General features: G+C 33.0%; 2 protein-coding genes across 3 annotated transcripts; both read right to left on the minus strand.

The window, feature by feature from the left end:
* Positions 1-654: 654 nt before the first annotated feature.
* LOC123671961 (E3 ubiquitin-protein ligase LRSAM1-like) lies at positions 655-18,403 on the minus strand. Of its 2 annotated transcripts, XM_045605878.1 has the most exons (13): positions 18,131-18,402; positions 17,835-18,077; positions 16,192-16,489; positions 16,042-16,142; positions 9,240-9,269; positions 8,989-9,090; positions 6,507-6,615; positions 6,176-6,419; positions 5,381-5,624; positions 2,495-2,664; positions 2,320-2,438; positions 1,816-2,060; positions 655-1,015 (listed from the first exon to the last, which is right to left on the minus strand). In XM_045605878.1, exons 1-13 carry the CDS (start codon positions 18,188-18,190, stop codon positions 896-898), a joined length of 2,085 nt encoding a protein of 694 aa, XP_045461834.1. In that variant the 5' UTR covers positions 18,191-18,402; the 3' UTR covers positions 655-895. The 2 variants fall into 2 exon arrangements, with proteins under 2 accessions (XP_045461834.1, XP_045461835.1); XM_045605879.1 differs by lacking the exon at positions 9,240-9,269 and having other exon boundaries at positions 18,131-18,403.
* Positions 12,496-14,303, minus strand: LOC123671962 (V-type proton ATPase subunit S1). The gene has a single exon (XM_045605880.1). The coding sequence runs from the start codon at positions 14,215-14,217 to the stop codon at positions 12,940-12,942; it is 1,278 nt and encodes a 425-aa protein (XP_045461836.1). The 5' UTR covers positions 14,218-14,303; the 3' UTR covers positions 12,496-12,939.
* Positions 18,404-19,487: the final 1,084 nt, after the last annotated feature.

A 19,487-nucleotide genomic window follows, 5' to 3' on the forward strand; every position in this document is an offset into this window, starting at 1 on the left:
CCTCAGGAAAATCCAAATTATTATAAAGATCCAGCTAGTAAGCTCTAATGAATGCATTAATTGTAAGTTTTGGAATTTATTTACCCAATCTGTAGGGAAGATTAATAAATATTTGATAAACTGTACGACACACTAGAAACAACCTGTATATTGAAAGCAAAGCGTTTGTGGGCTCATATTCATGAAACTTTTTTTTCTCAAAATTATCCAAGTTATTTCTCATTTTCCTTCGTAACTCTAATTTGAGAACACCCAGTATAAGGTAAGAACAACCGAATTAGTAACAAAAAAAATTATTTCGAGTAATTTGGTTCAAACTTCATTATCAAACTTCTTTTTCAAACATTACAGATATGAATAAAAGTTGTCGTCAAAAATTTTTTTTTCGATTATCCCCCACCAAGAAAAAAAAACTACGCCCTTGGTTCACAAGAGTTGGGAATTGAGAGGAATGTCAAATGTAAACGATGTAGGCGCCATCTGAAACAGACCGCGATCCTTCGAAATCAAGTAGGTATAAATCTGAACAATCTCCCGTTTTGTCTGAAAGTTTTACAGGTATAAGTTGACACACCAGGTTTTCTATGCATCTTACACATAATCAAATAAAAATTTGATTGCAAAGTTGAATGGTTGGAAGAAGAAATATACTACTTCGATTTATTGTGCTTCTTTATTAATATTGTTCTTTCAATCATTAAATACCAAAACGTGAGAAGTTGCTTTCATTGGTGAAAATTGTATTCATCACATACAAAGAATGGCATCGTTAAATTGAACACTAAATGAATTAAATGTATTTCATTCAATTGAATGGAATCGCAAAATCCAGAATTATAAGAACAGTATAAATAGAAAGAGAAACTTCTAATATAAGGTAAAAATATTCTAATGACTATAATATAATTCTTATCTTTCGTTCAATATCCAGTCTGCAAAAGGGGCATAGGTTAATGACCGCTGAACATGCTAAACAACAAACGATATGTCCACATGGTACAAATATCACTTGGCACTGTAAGAAAAAAGTTAATTTCAATTAGTTCATAAAGAATATTAACTTATATTTAAAAGTGAATCATTATTTTTTCAGTTAGTGATCACGGCGAGTATTCTAGTTCAGAGATTATGGCCCACATAAAACTTGTCCAATATTTAAATTTTTGCGGAAAACTCTGAGACAAGTCAATTTTGTTTTGGAGGGCTGCTATATTATTATATAAAAACATTTTAGCTCTTGAATAATGATCTTTTTGTTATTTACTTTCGACTTGAATTAGAATCTTATGAGAGTTCAAAGTCCATTTGAAACTGAATAATAAAAAATTCATTTTTCAATAACTAAAATCTGAGGACTACGGGTATGGTCCGTATCTCACCTTGGTTACTATGGTTAGTAAGTATATGTCAAATTTCTCAAAAACCGGTGACTATTTCCTCAAACTTCGGTGAGTTAGCTGTTACCAGAGCAACCATACTTTTATTTTGGTTAGGTTCGGTAACCACGCCCATTCCGATTGGCAGTTGTCATTTTAATTTTCAATTTATTGTTTATGAATATTTTTCATGACATCTAACACTCAAAAACTTTATTATTTCAATTATGAAACAAATGCTCTTCAGAGCCATTCAGAACTATTAGTTATTTACAAATTAAAAAAGAACAACCATTTGTAACCTCCAAAATTTAGTTGACCATTGATAAATGTCAAGCGGTCCCTAAATACGAAGTTTAAGGATCAAAAATAATTGATTCAATGAATCCAACCTTTGGTTTTAATCCATAAGAAAAGATAATTGAATTAAATAAATCACCTCTTTATCCATGCAAACAACACATTCGTTCATAGATCCACCCACATATTCGAAATGATCCAAAGGTGGCGCACTAGGACCTTGACCAGTATCAGTTGTTTCAGGGACCTCTTTTTCTCCTTTTTTCTTCCCATATTGCTTCTGTTTGTTATAAAATGTAAATGCATCTAAAATATTGAGACGTTCTTGTTTACTAGAAACTCCAGCTTCAACTAATGTTTTTTCATCAACATATTCTAATTCGTCTGAAAAAAAAACTTGTACTTTATATATCTAGACAACAAATTCTTTGAGAAACTGTGTTGAAAATAAATTTTTTTCTGATGTTCAGGTTTTCATAAAATGTAAAGCGAGTGAGTTAGAAAAATGGTGGTTGGTTTTTAATTATGTGAATATAAAAGTCAATAAATATTTTAATTCCTCAATTGAATTTTCTGATTACAAATAAGAATTTTGCTATCAATTTGAGCAAAAAGATTTGTATATAAGTTCTCATATTCTTACAGTCATTCTGCATAATTTTCGCTAGATGAGGTAGACAGTGGATAACCCCATTCATAAGAAGAGCTTCAGCGAGGAGAGGATCAATATTTTTTTGGCATTTAGCTATACCTTCAGGTATTCTGAAACATAGATTGAGGTCAAGATTGAGTAATAATTTTAATAGTTACCCATTCACCTATTGAGCAAAGCTTGATATTGATTCAGCCAATAATCTTGAGATTTTTTATCCCAATTATCCTCCAGAGTTTTCAAGGTATCTAAGATCTCACTTCTTCTTATATCTTGTTGTACTAGGAGATCCATCAATAGAGCTGATAACTCCATTCTCTTCTCCGCAAAATCTTTCTGTTAGAAAAAAAAAGGATGAGCAAAGAGCAATAAAATTTCTGATGTTACAACATATTTGATATAGTTCCCATTTTCTTCACCTTCACCACTTTCTTCATATGTACGTTGGAGAGTTCATGTACACTTTAGTTAATGAAAGCTAGAGAGAAATTTGCTCTTGAAGGTTCAACTTTATGAATATTTCTGTTAACAATCTGTGTAACTGATTAATGTATCTCAAAACGGTTAACTGCCTTGAAGTAAATTCTAAATGTTCCTTGGAACGTTACCTACCTCATTCGCCTCTGAATGAGGAGACAGATATTTGATAGTTCTGTATATGATTTTAGAAATCTAGGTCGTGGTTTTAAAATCTGATTCAACCTACCATATTACAGCTATAATTGAATTGGAACCACAATTCAATTGTAATCCACAACCAGAATTCAAAACACACATAAACAGATACAATAAGAACATTCACAGGCTTATCCAAGATTATAAACAAAACAAATGGCTGGCTGCATGCGAAGAAATTAATAACTGTCAAGGAAAACGTTTTTTTCAAGAAATAAAAAAACTATCTGGATACAAAAAAGCTCCTCGTATTAAAACTATTGAGGAAAATGGAATAACTTATAACACCGATGCTCAACAAGCAGAGTTGTTCGGAGAACATTTTTCAAAATTTTATAATGGTACGCCACAGGACAACTTTGATAGATGCACTGACTCCATGGTAAACGACTGGAATGAAAAATTTTTCAGGAAAAATTCCGAAGAAACAAGCAATAACATGGTCAACCAAGAAGAATACTTTAACATCCTTCACAGTCAAAAAAATACAGCTCCAGGTCCTGACTCTATATCATGGAGGGTGGTGAAAAATTTAAGTCTTGAAGTCCACCTTTTCATAATATCTATCTTTCAGTTTTGTCTAAACAAACAATACTTCCCACCAGAATGGAAAATAGGAGATATTATAGTCATTCACAAATCCAATAGTAACCCCAAGAAAATAAACAACTACAGGCCAATAACGCTACTGCCAACAATCGGAAAATTATTTGAAAAAACCGTGAAATTCAAACTATCTGAAGCAATTGCAGGGCGCATTCCTATTCACCAGTTTGGTTTCAGAGAGCACTGCTCTACCCTCCATCCACTTACAATTTTGTCATCAAATGTACAAACTGCCAAACTGAACAACCTGAAATCCGCTGCTTTGTTTTTAGATATCCAAAAGGCGTTTGACAGTGTATGGTACAAGGGGTTACTCTACAAGCTGTACAAACTCGATGTACCCACATATCTGATTGAAATCATAAAGGAATTCCTCACTGCCAGAAAGTTAAGGGTAAAAATAGGGAACAACAAATCTCAAACGTTCACCATCGAAAAAGGTCTTCCTCAGGGTTCACCACTGTCACCTCTTCTGTATAAAATCTACTGCCATGATATGCCCGCTTCAATCGTTGACTTCCACCAATACGTTCTCCAGTTCGCTGACGATACAGCCTTAGTTGCCCACAAACGAACCCTACCACAAGTTATTAATGCTCTACAAGAATTAATAGAGGCTACAATTGAATGGCTGAAGAAATGGAAACTACAATTGAACCCCCTTAAGACTGAGTTAATAATATTCAATCATAAAATTACGAGTTATTCGCCAAGCATCACAATCTTCCAGCACAACATACAGCCTAAAGCTAACCTAAAATATCTAGGATTTCAATTGGATCAAAAGCTGAATTTCAAATACCACAGTAATTCAGTTAAAAAAAGGGTAATTTCCAGAGCTGAAATATTCCGCAGTCTTACCTACAAGGATAAGGGCATTAACAGACAGACTGCAGCCATTATCTACAAAAGTATATGCAGACCTCTTATGGATTATGGGCACAACCTTTACTTGGGCTGCAGGAGACCAACCATTAGACCACTTGAAACGGCAGAAACAACAGCAATGAGAAAAATAACCAAAATTCGCCATCCGAATAATCCGTTACACAATCCTCCAAACCCATTGCTGTATAAGTTGCTTAAGGTTGAGCCTATAGCAGACAGAATCAGGAAGCTGTCCATGAAATTTGCCCAAAGGCCGAACAACTGGGAAATCCTGGAACCACATTTAATCCAACGAAACCAGCATTCCATGCCCAGAGCAAAATATCCTCTAAAGACCATCAGAGAACATCTTGAGGAGTTCAGAGACAGTCCTGCCCACTGAAGATGCCAATCAATGATTACCACTTCGAAATCTAGTTGATTCACCACTATAATATAATGTTTTTTTTTTTTTTTTTTTTTTTTTTTGCTTTCCGTCCAAATGTTAAATCTCCAAACTATTTATCTACAAACATTGTTTAATCTCATATTTCAGTTATTGTAAATTTACCTGGCTGTAGGACTAATACTGTCGATGGCCATTTGGCCCTTGGGTCAATAAATTGCGTTTATTATTATTATTATTGAATTGGAACAAAGATTGTTCTTTTTATCAATTTTCGTTTAGAATAAAATCAGATATGAAACAACCTTTATATCCTTTTTTTTACTCAACATGTGTGAAGAAATGAAAAAGACTGAATTGAAAAGGAAAGCACAAAGGTTGGAAATGAACGTAAGAAGATAGCTCACTCAGGATCAGTGAGAAACATAAAAGTATGTTACATTTAGTTAACGACATTCTCCTTCTATGCAAATAAATTCAAAAATATAATATATTTACCACTTGTTCATCCAAATGGAGTTTCCTCCTATCTAGTTCGATTTGTGTTAAGGCAGCTAGTTGAGATTCTACGAGAGAAACTTGCTGTAATATTCCCCAACTTCTTGAATCATTTCTTTCTAATAAAGTACCCAAGGCTGCTTTTTGCAATTCCATATCGGACATCAGTTTTGATGCAATCTCCTTCTTAGATGAATCGTGCATATTCATTAATTCCGATATTTTATTATTCCATTCAACTTCCCTACAAAAATTGTAAGAATCAAATTACTGAAAAACTGTTATGAAGATGAAGAAGTTATGAGATATGTATTAAATATTTCGAGTTCACAGAAAGTGAAGGAAATTAATCTTTATCGCTTACTTTTTAAAATAATTCAAATATTTCGTCAATAATTTCGATTATTCTGTTGAAAATAATTTTGTAACTGAACAGACTATACAACAGAACTAAAATAAAAAACTCGATTTAATCTACCGGGCTATATACCATACCATGCAGTAGCAATGTTCGTGCTTTCAAGCATTCCTCTTTTGAGAAGAAGCACTACTCTATGATTTAAATTGTGGAAATTTCAACACTCTGTATCTCATAAATGAAGTCTTTCCAGACACTTGTTTATATGAACTTTTGGTATCAAAATGAGTTGAAAAATCGCATTTGAAACGACTGAAACCGTTGAATGATATCTGAAATATACGATACGATCCTCATGCTATTTTGCAAATAAACTCGCGCATAAACTGATACAACTCAAAAAATAGATATTCTTTGTATTTAACTGTAAAAATTACCTTTGAAGTATGCTTTTAGACATTTCAACTCGTTGTTGGTAGATATTTTCGAATTGAATACCTTCCTCTTCCAGGAGAATTCTCATAGCTTCCACAATTTCAGTTCTCTTCAAATCTTCATTATGTGCATTCGCAGCAGCCAAAAGTTTTTCTTCTTCCTGCTTCTCATACTCCATGATGGCAGTAAGTGGCTCTCTATTGATAGCAAGCAGCTGTCCAATGGCCATATAAGCATTTTGTTCAGCTGTGGATTCGAAAAAAGTTCTATGCAATACATTATACTCAATGAATTTGGTCAAAATGAATCAAAAATATACAAAATATATATTACCTTCGTGTAGCTGCTCTATTAATCGAAATTTGTCTTGTTCCTTCAGTTGTTGTATTTTATATAATTTACTGTCGAATTCATCCTGTTCTTTAGCTATGTCATGCAGTAACTTGAATAAAAATGAAAATAGACTATCGTAGAAAAAAATCATCAAAAAAACAGAATATGATCGTCAAATTGTCAATGTTATTACTTTCGTATTTATTCTATATGGATTTTTTCCATTATGTGATAGCAAATTAATTGAATTCGAAAGAGCAGTATGTTTAGGAATGTCAATTATCATGTTAGACTGTTAGAGTAAACGTTGTTTGCTAGGGTTAATAATGCCTAGAGTAAGAAATGCAAATTATTGCCAATTTACCCAATTTGAATGTCAAATTTTCACTTTCATGCCGCGATATTGATATAAGACTGCAGATAAGCTTGAAGTGAGCTGTAGTCATACATGAGTTCATGCAAGTTAACGATCATCTCTTAAACACCTTGTACATTCAAGGTCTAAACTGCAAACTGTCTTATAATACTATACGTATTGGCAGAATAAAAAATGAAAAATGTTTTTGAAAAAAACCTTTTCGGAAGAATTATTACAAAACTTGAGCCCTCGTCGCAATCATTTTTTTCAAGAACAAGAATCTTGAGTTTTGATGAGTTTGAGTTTTCCAAGTTCACGATCTTCTCTTAAATACCCTGTACAGTGCATCCCATTTGGGGTGAGACAGCCAGGTTTCTCGCTTGTTATTTGAGATAGAGCCTTGCGGTTTTCATGTTCCTGTCCTACTTTTTCGTGAAACTCAAGTTGGTCTAATCAGATTTTGCATAACTGTTTCCGTTCAAGAGATACAGGGCGATTTTGGAAATTGATACTTTTCGGACCCCTCCTTTATCTCCGAAGTTATTAGAAATAATGCTGAGGTGAAAACTACATCTGAATCAGAATTCTGCGTAGAATCCAGTGGCGTACTCAATTTTTTTTTCGGGGTATGGTTTTGAAGATTCAACACAAACCTATATTTTTTTAATGGAACACCATGTATATCATTACTTCGTTGAATTCGTTATTTTTTTTCCTTCAAAATGATGTATGATACTATGTAGGTAGGATGTTCAGAAATGTTGAAAAAACACTAAAACATCAAATAATGATGATTTTTTGTTAATGGACAATGGATTTCCCATATAAAAAAGGATCAATAATTGTTAACAATAATTCCTAGCGATGACAACTAGATCACATTGGTTTTTTTCTCTCCAATGCCTACTTGATAAAACAATACTTCCAAATGCATAGTAGCCATAATAACAACAAGGATGTTTGTATCATCAATGACTTACTACTTTTAAAAATCCAATGTAATAATCCTCTCATTGAAACTTAGGAAATTAATGGCTCATTTACAAAAAATCATCATTATTTGATGTTTTAGTGTTTTTTTAACGTTTCTGAACATCCTACCTACATAGTATCATACATCATTTTGAAGGGTAAAAAATAAAGAATTCAACGAAATAATGATATATAAGGTGTTCCATAAAAAAAAAATATAGGTTTGTGTTGAATCTTCAAAACCATACCCCGAAAAAAAAAAATTGGTTACGCCACTGGATTCTACGCAGAATTCTGATTCAGACATAGTTTTCACCTCAGCATTATTTCTAATAACTTCGGAGATAAAGAAGGGGTGCGAAAAGTATCAATTTCCAAAATCGCCCTGTATCTTGAACGGAAACAGTTAAGCAAAATCTGATTAGACCAACTTGAGTTTCACGAAAAAGTAGGACAGGAACGTGAAAACCGCAAGGCTCTATCTCAAATAACAAGCGAAAAACCTGGCTGTCTCACCCAAAATGGGATGCACTGTACACTGTATGTATATTATTGGTCCAAACCGCAAACTGTCTTATAATACTAGGTACTTATTGGCAGAATCAAAAATGAAATGTTTTCTCAAAAAAAAAACCTTTCCTGGAGAAATATTGAAAAAACAGTGAGTCCTCGTCGCAACCATTTTTTTTCATAAGAATCCCATTAACTCATGAACCGCTGAGTTTTTATCTAAGTTATAGCATATTCAGACATTGTCATCAAATAAGCTAATGATGCAATACTATACTGGGTGAGCCATTTGAAATAGAAAAGTAGTAGTCTTTTTCCGGAAGTTACAGAGCTCTGAAAATATTTTAGAGAGAAAGATCATTGTCTCAAACCCCAATATGCAAAATTTTCAGCACAAAATTATGAATACAATTCCATAAACGTCTAATAGGCTATCGCGGTGAATGACCTTGTATACCTTTCTCTCAGCACAATATTTGAAAATTAAATCTGATTCAAAAATTATAATAAAATCCACAAACACGAAAATTTTATGTAAATGATTCATCAATTGAACTATTCAATGAATTCTAAATCTCAACTCTCTAGCAATTCTTCAGAAGACATATTGGGTAATTGGCGTCAATATTGTATACTTCTTACCTTTTCTCTATTCAATCTTTGAGCATTAGCCAGTTCAAGTTCTTGTCTTTGAAGGAGGTCATTGTGTTTCTCAATTTCCAGAAATTGGCGAATTTTCTTTTGCTGGAGAGATAAAAAACAATGAATACTTAGTAATTTCTTAACCAATTTCACATCAAGGCCCAAGGGATCATTTTAGCGAATGACAAGCACATTAAGCATCTAATATAAAAGCCAAAAAAAAACATTTAACTTAGCAAAATAAAACATGCCTTAATTGTTTCTAGCTCCCATATTTTTGCCTAAAAAAAAACAAAATTAACATTAGATTCAGGAAAAATGCTATTCATTCAGTAAAATGGAATTATTTCGATCATTTGATATGTGTAATTGATTGAGATTATGTGCACAAGAGTCTATAGCTTTGTACTGGAGAACTATCCCTCCTGTCCAATGCAGAAATTTCTGGCATTAATATTGCTTATGATAAAATAAGTGATTCAAAAAGCGAAACATTCCTCCAGAATGAGTAAAATAATATAGCAAACTTACTTAAACCAATATAATCTAAGCTTTCTAAATTGATATAAGGGATTCTAAGAGGAGAAAATTCGAGTTTTCTTCGGCGATAATAGCACTTCACATTTCGTATGGCTCCCTGATCCAGTGGTTGAAGTTTTAATGCGATATTTCGATATTTGGGGAAAATAAGCAGTTGGAATTCTTTAGGATGGGCCGGGAAATTGCCAATGAAAAGAAATTTATTTCGGCACTTGCGAACTATCTATTTTCAAAAGCTATTCTTTAAATAATTTTCCAATCGAAATTGATTCCTCGCATAGCGTAGTAGTCTGCTACTTTCGGAAAACACAGAAAGACACTAAAATTCGCTATTTCGATAACTAAATTTGACACTTTATGAATTGTAATTAATTGTTCGTTGGGATGTTGTAAAATCCATAAACCAATAAATTCAAGATATGTAAAATTTAGTTATCGAAACATGGAATTTTAGTTACTTTCTGTGTTTTCCAGAAGTCACAGACTATTCCACACAGTTTGAAATTGCTGCTTTTTCTCATTTGAAGTTCTTCCTAGATAACTTTTAAAGTAATAATTTTAGGTATTGGGGTATCTTTAAGTAATCCCCCTCTTTTTTGACGTAGACTGAAATAATAAAAAATATAGGTGTCACTTTGAAAATCTTGAGTTTTGATAAATTTGAGTTGTCCAACTTCATGATCTTCTGATAAACACCCTGTACATTTTTTGTACAAACCCCAAACAGTCTTGTAATACTACGTATTTGCAGAATCGAAAATGAAAAAGGTTTTTTCGAAAGAAACTTTATCTGCAGAAATATTCAAAAAAATGTGAGTCCTCGTCGCCACCATTTTTTTCATAAGAATCCCATTAACTCCTGAACCGTTGAGTTTATACCCAAGGTACGGCATATTGCTGAAATTGTCATGAAAAAAGCTATCTAATGATGCAATCATATACTGGTTGTGCCATTTGAAATAAGGAAGTAGTAGTCTATTTCCGGTATAACCGGAAGTTGTAGAAATCTAAAAATATTTTAGGGACAAAGATCATTGTCTCAAATCCCAACATGCATATTTTCAGCACAAAATTATGATTAGTTTTCCATAAAGGTCTAAAAGGCCATCGCGGTGAATCACACTGTATAGTTTTTCTTGGGTAGATAACTTTTACGTACATGGGCGCCCGCAGAGGGGGCCATGGCCCCCCCTGAGATTTTGATTGTATCATTTTTCAGCACAACACCCTCAATATAACTTTCTCAATCCAAAGGGCAAGTAAAAACGGAAAGTAATGGATTCACAACAATTTTCCGGTTTTCAATGACAATCATGGACGCCTTATCGTTTTTCAATAATTTTCATTTTGCCCCCCCTGAGAAAAATTTCTGCGGGCGCCCATGTTTACGTATACTACTGTATTTTCGAAAAACCGAACTGATTTTACGCAGCATAGGGTTAAGCTACGGGGATTTCCCCAGAAAATTCAACTTATCGAATAAAAATTACACTCATTTTCAATCTTGGCGCTATTTATTGCCCACCAATTTGATTCGAGTTATCAAAAATTCAATTTATCGAAGTTCGACCGTATGTTCAAAACTATTTGGAATAAAACAATAGTTCAAACAGAATGTCATTTATTATTTATTAACAGGGCCGGCGTTAGGGGTGAAACAGTGAAGCGACCGTATCAGGCGCCAGTATTTGAGGGGCTGCAATTCGGCTCAGTTTGCTGGCCACCTTTTCATATTTCATCCTTGATTCTTAAAAACAACTTAAGGTTGTTCCGCTCCGCTGCGTTTGTCAACATTTCCTTGCAATAAGAATCACCAAACCGCCTGTATAATAAATAACACATGGCAGCCTAACCAGTTTAAACCGAATTCCTATTACCTTCATTGAAAGAGGGATTAAATCATTATGTATTTCACACTGACCAAAAACAACACTATCTTCGCTTTCGAATTATGTAAGCCGATATTTACACATTTCACATATGGAAAATTCCTACGATTTTGGAAGTTTTGCCAAGTTTCTTAAGCGGAACACATGTTTGTAATTTAATTTATTTACACACGATTGCAAGATTCTTCATCGGAAGAAGAAAGTTTTGTATTATCATCGAAGCAGTTGATGTTTTTTTTTGGGTGGTTATGATGGAGGTCATGTTATGCTTTTTCAGCAGAAAAATTATTTGTTTCAGGCGCCAAAATGACTCGCGCCGGTCCTGTTTATTAATCATATCAGAAAAGAAAAAATGAAAAAAAATCAGACAATAATTATTTTCAATCCCTGACTAGTGGCTGTATCACCGAAAGTTCGTAGTTCATAACAAATAATAATATCATATTCCCAATTTAAGATTCCTAGTTGTCCAGAAACGTCTAATAGACACTCAAACCGGACTACCCTAATATGACAGGTTGATCATTTTGGAACGATGACTAGGAAAATTTTTCTGTTGAATTTCTGATCAAATTCGCATTACTATTCCTTCTGGAAATCGGTAGAGGTCTTTCTCTGAACTACTGATCCCTGAACTTTTTGTTGCAGTTTTCTCTGTAAAGATCTGAACAGTTGGAAAAATATCTCTAATATTTTGCGTCATGATGTAGATATATGCAGAAATGAAAGTACAAGGAGCATGCTTTTTAATGAAATTGCTAAGATGTCTGGTTCAGCTGCTATGGAAGCGCAACACACTATTGCAGGAACCTGTGTATTGCATATAAAATTAAAGTAATGATATGTGAGATACACCATTACCCAAGACAAGTTAATCAGAAAATAAATGATATTTTTTCACCTCCTGGGACCAATTATCTAATAATATTAAATGCCAATTCAAAAAAATAAGTTGGACCTTTAAACCATTAAACAAATTTGAATACCCATTCTTGAATACAAAATACACAAGATGTTCAATAGAAAAATACAAAATAACAAAAAGGATTTTCTATGAGAATAAAATTTGATAAAATCATTACTCTCTATTTTTTTAATTAAACTATTTTCAAATTACAGCTCAACAATAACAGGTTTTCTATATCCTTACATTTTAATTTCAAAATGAATCAAATACTAAAAAAATCAAAAATGTTTTTTCACTACAGTTAAAATATAATGGATAAAAATCAGTTTAATAACAATCTTTCAAAATTATACAATGAAAATGGGAATATATATACACATTTATCAAATTGCCATATTGTGCTTTATGTGAAATACTTGTATAATTCTAGAAAAGGCAATTTATATTTTGGCATATCTAACAACAAAGTATCAAGTTTGTTAATATACTTAACAATCATGTTTTCAAATGAATATCACAAACCTATTCATCAAAAGATGAGAATAGTTGATAGTATTGTCTAATGCTAGATTTTCTAATACCGGTTCTTTATTTCCTTACAAATTTATATTAATGTTACTCAGAGGCATTTATTGTGATAGTCTTTCCCTTAGCATCATCAAATTTATCCATAGTTTTGATATCCATCATGAATGTTATGCCAAAGGTGAGAATTAACAACATAATGACAGTTACAAATATTCCTGTCCAAATTGGAATACTTGTGAATCCTACACAATCATATGCATCATCGAAATTATGTTGGCCTTGTGTAGTAAAAGGTTGGATTTGAAGACCTGGTAATGTTAAAATTTCTGTTTCGGAGGTGAATGAAACATTGAAACAATGGTATGAAAAACCCATTGGGGCAATAATTTCTGGGAATTTAAAAGTTCCAACCTTAGCTAAAGTCCAATATCCATCATCTCGCAATTTTATTTCACTATTGAAGTTATAGTCTTTATTTGATAAGTCAAATGTGATGGTATTATTACCTCCTTTTTTAATGTTAGTAACTTTTAAATCTTTGATTAGTTCTTCTTTACCACCTTTTTTAATTATTGGATATGAAGACACATAGAGTAAAAGGTTTTCATCATCTCCAAGTAATCCTTCAAGATCACTTTCCTTTTTGATTTCCAAAGGAACATCTGTATAATTTTTGGAACTCTCACCAGTTTCATTCTTCTCCTGAAGCAAACTTCTAACATTACGATGCTTAACAACTTCAGGTGCAAGCCATGATGTGTGATGTGATGTATAAAGTGCTAAGATATTGTCATTGTTTTTCAATGCTTCATCATAGATGTTGGCAATAGCAGAATCGTGTCTTTTGAGCATTTGTGTTCGTTGTTCATTATCTTTAGCATCGTTGAGATCCACAATTAAAATTTCACCTTTGGGTAGTTCAAAATTACGTGAAAGAGATGCTAAGGATATTTCAGTTACCCCTTTACCTAACTCTTTTATAGCACCAATTGGATTTTGAACATACGGCAAGTAATCAACACTGGATCTTTTCAAATAATAGTGTAAGTTTTCAAAAGGAGTTTTTCCATAGGCATCATGATGTACAAAATCTTCAGGACTTAATGTATGTTCAGCAAATACAATAAGGAGAGGATTATCTTTCACTTTATCCGACAATATATGCTTGAAAGATTCTTCACTTATTCTGTGTAATGCAGGGTTCTGAACATAAGATCCTTTTGGACTCCACATATAAACTGGTACATGTTCTTTCGAACTACATATACTTGCGTTCAAACTCAGAAAAACTAATAATATAAATAACTTTGAATTCACAAAAAACATGGTGTTGGAACTTCCACAATTGTACCAAAGAAAACTCATCACGTGAAATGCTAAAAGGTAGGACAAGGAGAAATATATATGGTAAAGGCGTCAACACTCATATGATTCTTGTCACTGTCAGATAAAATGTCAAGTCAAGCGTAATAGTTGACAAGACTAGATTGACGACGTACATTGGAACTACTAGCATTAATAATATCAACTTATCAATAGGTAATCTATGATATCAATGATTACTGACATTACTCCAGTGGCGTAACTGTTCAAGAAAAGATCATATATAAATAAAAAAAAAGAAAATGTTTTCAAAATATCTATAAACATTGGGCTTTTGACACGATCTCAGGCAGGTCCTGTATGAAATATAATGAATGAATTCCAAATTATGTGTGAAATCATTACAAATATTAGCGAGTTTGTTTCTACACAATAAAACCTCGAAAATAACAGAAGAGATGAGAGTGAAATAGTAATTTACGTAACAAGTCCGGAAAATAGGGTTTTTTTGGACGAATAGACAAAATTCCAGGACGAGCGTAAGCTCGTCCTGGAAGTCTGTGAGTCCAAAAAAACCATTTTCGGGCGTGTTGCGTACAATATTTTTTCGGCAACCGTGTAGAATAACACTATCGCTTCTGCTTTTCATATTTTATTGCGATTGCGATCAAAAAACATGCAAATTTTTGACAACTAATTTCATATGAACTGTCAGCCGTTATTTCGGTTGCTATGGTAATGATCAACTGCATTCATTAAAAATACACCCACCAAGATTTTCATATTCACAATGACACGAACGACGTGATTCTTTTCCGGCCTAGTCCGGGAAGTACGTACTTTCCGGACTAGGCCGGGAAATGCTATTTTCTCAGAGAAAAAGCGTCCGGGAAGTGTCATAGTAATAGATCTTTAATCCAGCATTTAAATCACATTCAATGTTTAATTTTTTTCTTATAAGAATGGTTTAGGAATAGACAAATGAAACGAAAACTTATCGCATATGATCATACACCAAAAATTTCAAAAAAGAAAGGTCAAAATGAGATAATAACTTCCCGATTCTCTCTTATATGCCTCATAATTCATAACTACTGAATTTGGCTTTTATTCTGGCATTTTTAAACATTATCTTTAACCTGGCAGTCGTACTGAAGAGTATCTCATACCCCAACCGACTTCACACTTTTATATTTCAATCAGCATGAATAATGTCAGCAGACTTCGAGTATCCTCGAGACTATATGTTTCCTGAATATATCTGAATATAGGTCGCTATATTTCTATTCCCTCTAGTTTTATATGAAATATTCCTTTGGAACTTTTTCATGTCTTATATCCTTTTAATGTATTTCTCAATGTTCTATACAAATTCATTTCCACAAAGGTAATTTTTTATGACTTATACCCTACCGTACCAATGACTTTACTAAATACCACCGTACGACTGCCGGTTAAAAACTAGTAACTGAAAATTATCTGGTTTCTGTTCAAAACAATATATTTGCCGTTTAAAGTGAATTACTTTGTAATTCATGATATAAACTGATCAAATTGAGTTCTATTTACGTCCACTTGTTAAAAACCAGAATTTCTTGCCTTGGACAAGGGGAATTATACTCTGGCACAATGCTGTATCATTAACAAAAAATTGCTGAGGTACCTACGTTAGATTTACATTCGAGGAATCTAAAAAGAATGAACCCTAATTTTGATGGGGAAACATCTAAAATTATTCTGATCATAAAGGTTTTAAGGAGAGATTGAATACAATATAACAACATTATATGAGAATAGGAATTTGAATTCTACAATGGAGAGATTTTTCACATGCTTTGTATCTATAATATTCACCTTATAACTTACCTGCCATGATTTATCATCTTCTTCGAAATTTGAAACTGACTTTTCTACGTTGAGTAGAACTTCTGATAAATTTTCTCTTTTCTTATACTCAACCCCAATGTCTTGAAAAAAGAATTTCAATTTCAACTATATAGGAATACAATTTCTTACCTTCACATAAATATTGTACTATTGCTTCTAGTCCTCTTTTCACCACTTCCTCTGGTGGATATTCAAAATGTTCTGGATCTAAATTCAAACACACTAATCTCTGGGCTTGACATATACTTGCAGGTAGTTGCTTTAAGTGATTATTCACTAAATTTAATTTTTTTAGGTATTGCAGAATACCTATATCATCTGGTAATTGTTTCAGCTTGTTATGAGAAACATCTAATATTTGCAAATTTTCCAGATCACAAAGAGAACCTGGTAATTCTTTCAACGAATTGTGACTAGCATAGAACTCCTGAAAATATAAATATATCAAAACTTTAACTACTTCATTGAACTCAGGAAGAATGTGTCACATTTCCACAATATATTTGTTAACGTGAAGTTTCTAAAAAATTATAAAATGAAAGAACCCGCTGAAGAGAAGAGGGGAGGAATTAGGTGAAAATCCAAAGTATAGAAAATATAATGAAATGGGGAAACATTTAGCTATTGTAATTCATTACAACTCTAGGAGATGATTATGTATTTTGATCAGTTGATTCAATTTATTTATTTGTTATTTACAGAATGTTTTTTTTTATGATGGGTTTGATTTTTAGAATAATATTTTTATTTCGTTTAGAGGTCCAAAGTTTTTCCGGGTAACGTCACGAATGTCATGATCGTAATTTGACTATGTTGATCATTGAAGATACAACAGAAATTTGAAAATTTTGAATGTTATTTAGAGCTTAGCCTAAAACCAATAACGTTAACAAGAATGCAACAAGATTTTTTAAAAGGTTGAAAAATATTCAAAACAGATGGAACTTATTGATCAAGATAAGTTTTCTCAAAGTTTTTCAGAAGAAGGGAAATACGTTGTCACCTTTGTTTGACTTACGGCATTCTTTGCACATCTTCTTAATTTTTTATTGTTTTTTGGGAGTCCGTGAAAACTCAGAAGCTTCATTACATTGATTAAAAATGATCTGATTTAATATTTTAGAGCAAACTATCCATTTGTTTTTATAAGTCTGAAAGGTGGCTTGAGAAAAAAAAAGCTTTAGGAAGTCCAAGACTTTGGACACCCGATATTTTTCCAGTGGTAGACTTTTTAAGTTTTACAGTTTTTATATAAACTTATGATTATGAGAACTAGTTGTGCTCTATGTGAGCTTTGTTACTGTGTCTTCCTGTAGAGTAACTGTTATTTTACCAACAGCAAAATAATGGGATGAGATCTCAAAGTAAAAAAATTCCATCTTTGATCAGTAGATTCAAACCTAACGCTTCAGTATATTTTAACGACTTTATTCTTCAATTAGATACAACAAGGCGACATTTAGCTTGAAGCTACTCTTACATGTAACCTCATCATACCATAACATCCATGACCTAGCCGGGAATCGAACCCGGTACCTTCAGCATCACAGCCGTCTCCCAAACCACTGTGCTACCGAAGGTAGACTAGGATTGCCTTTATATTGTTTCAACGACAGGACTTAATATACATATCATTGAGAACTACCAATGTGTAAAATTTAATCATAGTTTAGGCGCGTAACTATATCAAAATTATTGAAGTGATAAATGGATTTTTATAACTGAATATATAGAATGAAATATTTACAAAATTGTACTTTTTCGCCACTCACTTGAAGACTTGTGAGGGTTCCTATACTTTCTGGTAAAGTAATGAAATTATTATGACTTATATTGAGAATTTTAAGGAACCGTAGTTCAGATAAAATTCCTCCACCAGATAATGAAGATAGGCAGTTCGATTCCAATGATAAACGTTCCTTTAAGAATACCCGACAAAGTGAGTATATTCCTTGAGGAACTTCCTTTATATCACAATCTGACAAATCAAATATGGGTTCAGGTGTCTCTTTAGCCTGAAAAATTAATGTTTGTATTTGATTTAAAAAAAAACAAAGGTTTCCTTTACCAAGTAAAGTTTATGTTCAAGTTTTGCTTTACTTTCCCGTCTCATTTTACGGGAAAACATCGATTACAAGGTATTATCACAAATTTTCGAAGGCACAATTACATATTTTTTGGAAAATATATTTGAAATTGACAATGCATTAAATTTGTTCAATGCGTTCTTTTATGTCTAGATGCATTATTACTACATGAATCAGGATAAATTCAAATGTTATCCCTAAAAATAATTACACGTTCAATTCAAACAAATGATTCATATTCATAATACACTTGTCAAAAATGACATTCGGCAATCTGTGACACATAGTTCGGCTACGTTCCACAAAAAAAAATCTATAGATAACAGAGCAGAATCATAACATATTGAAGTTATGTTGTAGTGATTCAAGCCACCTATCGGCGAAAACGGTAACTTCATGCGTAGGTGGAAAGCTTTGATGGCTTGCATTTCTGCAATCATTTTTTTTCGACCTCCTTTTGACACAGGTTGTTGTTATTTGATATTGCTACGTCGATGAGTAGATAATGCTGTCTTCTGATGTTTATTTACTAGTAATATATCTGGTCTGTTATGAGGAACTGTTTACTTGTAGTATGGCATTTTTTTTAAATGAATTAGTTTTAATATGCTCTTGGTGTGGTATCTTTCCTACTGTCTTTTCGTGTCTCTCTTTATATTCATTTCCTGCAAACATTTTACATCCTCCCGTGATATGTTAAATTGTCTCATTCGTTGGACACCCATAACGGCATCGATCGTCAGTAATAGTTCAACCCTTTATGATAAGCCTGCAGTAAGTCCTCGTCCAGATCACTTGATCTTGGATGGCTAAAAGAAAACCTTCCGTTTCTGGATACATTGCACCTGCTGTGAGCCAATAGTTCGACGCTTCAATGTCGACTAGATCCTGGTTTACCTCGTTCAAATGTCTTCCATGCAGGGGCTACTCCCTCCATCTTTATAGTTTTTCTTGGTATGTCTGATAGATGTATGAAAATTGCTCCTTGTGACGTTGTAATGGTGTTGATTCGTCTGCTTCACACAGTATTTGGTAGACCTGTGATGAACTCGTTTGATCTCTGAAGTATTCCCGTAGGCTTTCTATCTGCCCATTAGCAAGTTCCATGATGTCCGTCAGATCCCTGCCTCCTTTATTTCTCGGCAGTGTAGTACTCTCAATACTGCTTTTCGGATGGTGCTTTTTTGCTTTTGTCATCAGCGTTCTCATTCTACGTTGCAAGTTTTCGATGTCTGTTTTGCTCCATGGAACTATTCCAAATGAGTATGTTAGAATTGAACATGTTTATGTGTTGATGGCTCAAGTCATGTTCTTACTGTTGAGGTTTGTTTTTAAGAT

This window comes from Harmonia axyridis, chromosome 2 (assembly GCF_914767665.1).
Source record: "Harmonia axyridis chromosome 2, icHarAxyr1.1, whole genome shotgun sequence".
NCBI classification, from domain to species: domain Eukaryota; kingdom Metazoa; phylum Arthropoda; class Insecta; order Coleoptera; family Coccinellidae; genus Harmonia; species Harmonia axyridis.

Bases quoted from the DNA above. Each gene is read 5' to 3' on its own strand.
- LOC123671961 (XM_045605878.1), bottom strand. From the start codon at position 18,190: ATGTTTTCCCGTAAAATGAGACGGGAAAGTAAAGCAAAACTTGAACAT. The intron at 9,091-9,239 runs GCATGTTTTATT...TTATCTCTCCAG, and splicing joins GGGAGCTAGAAACAATTAAG to CAAAAGAAAATTCGCCAATT. The intron at 2,439-2,494 runs GTGAATGGGTAA...TCTATGTTTCAG, and splicing joins TATCAAGCTTTGCTCAATAG to AATACCTGAAGGTATAGCTA.
- LOC123671962 (XM_045605880.1), bottom strand. From the start codon at position 14,217: ATGAGTTTTCTTTGGTACAATTGTGGAAGTTCCAACACCATGTTTTTT.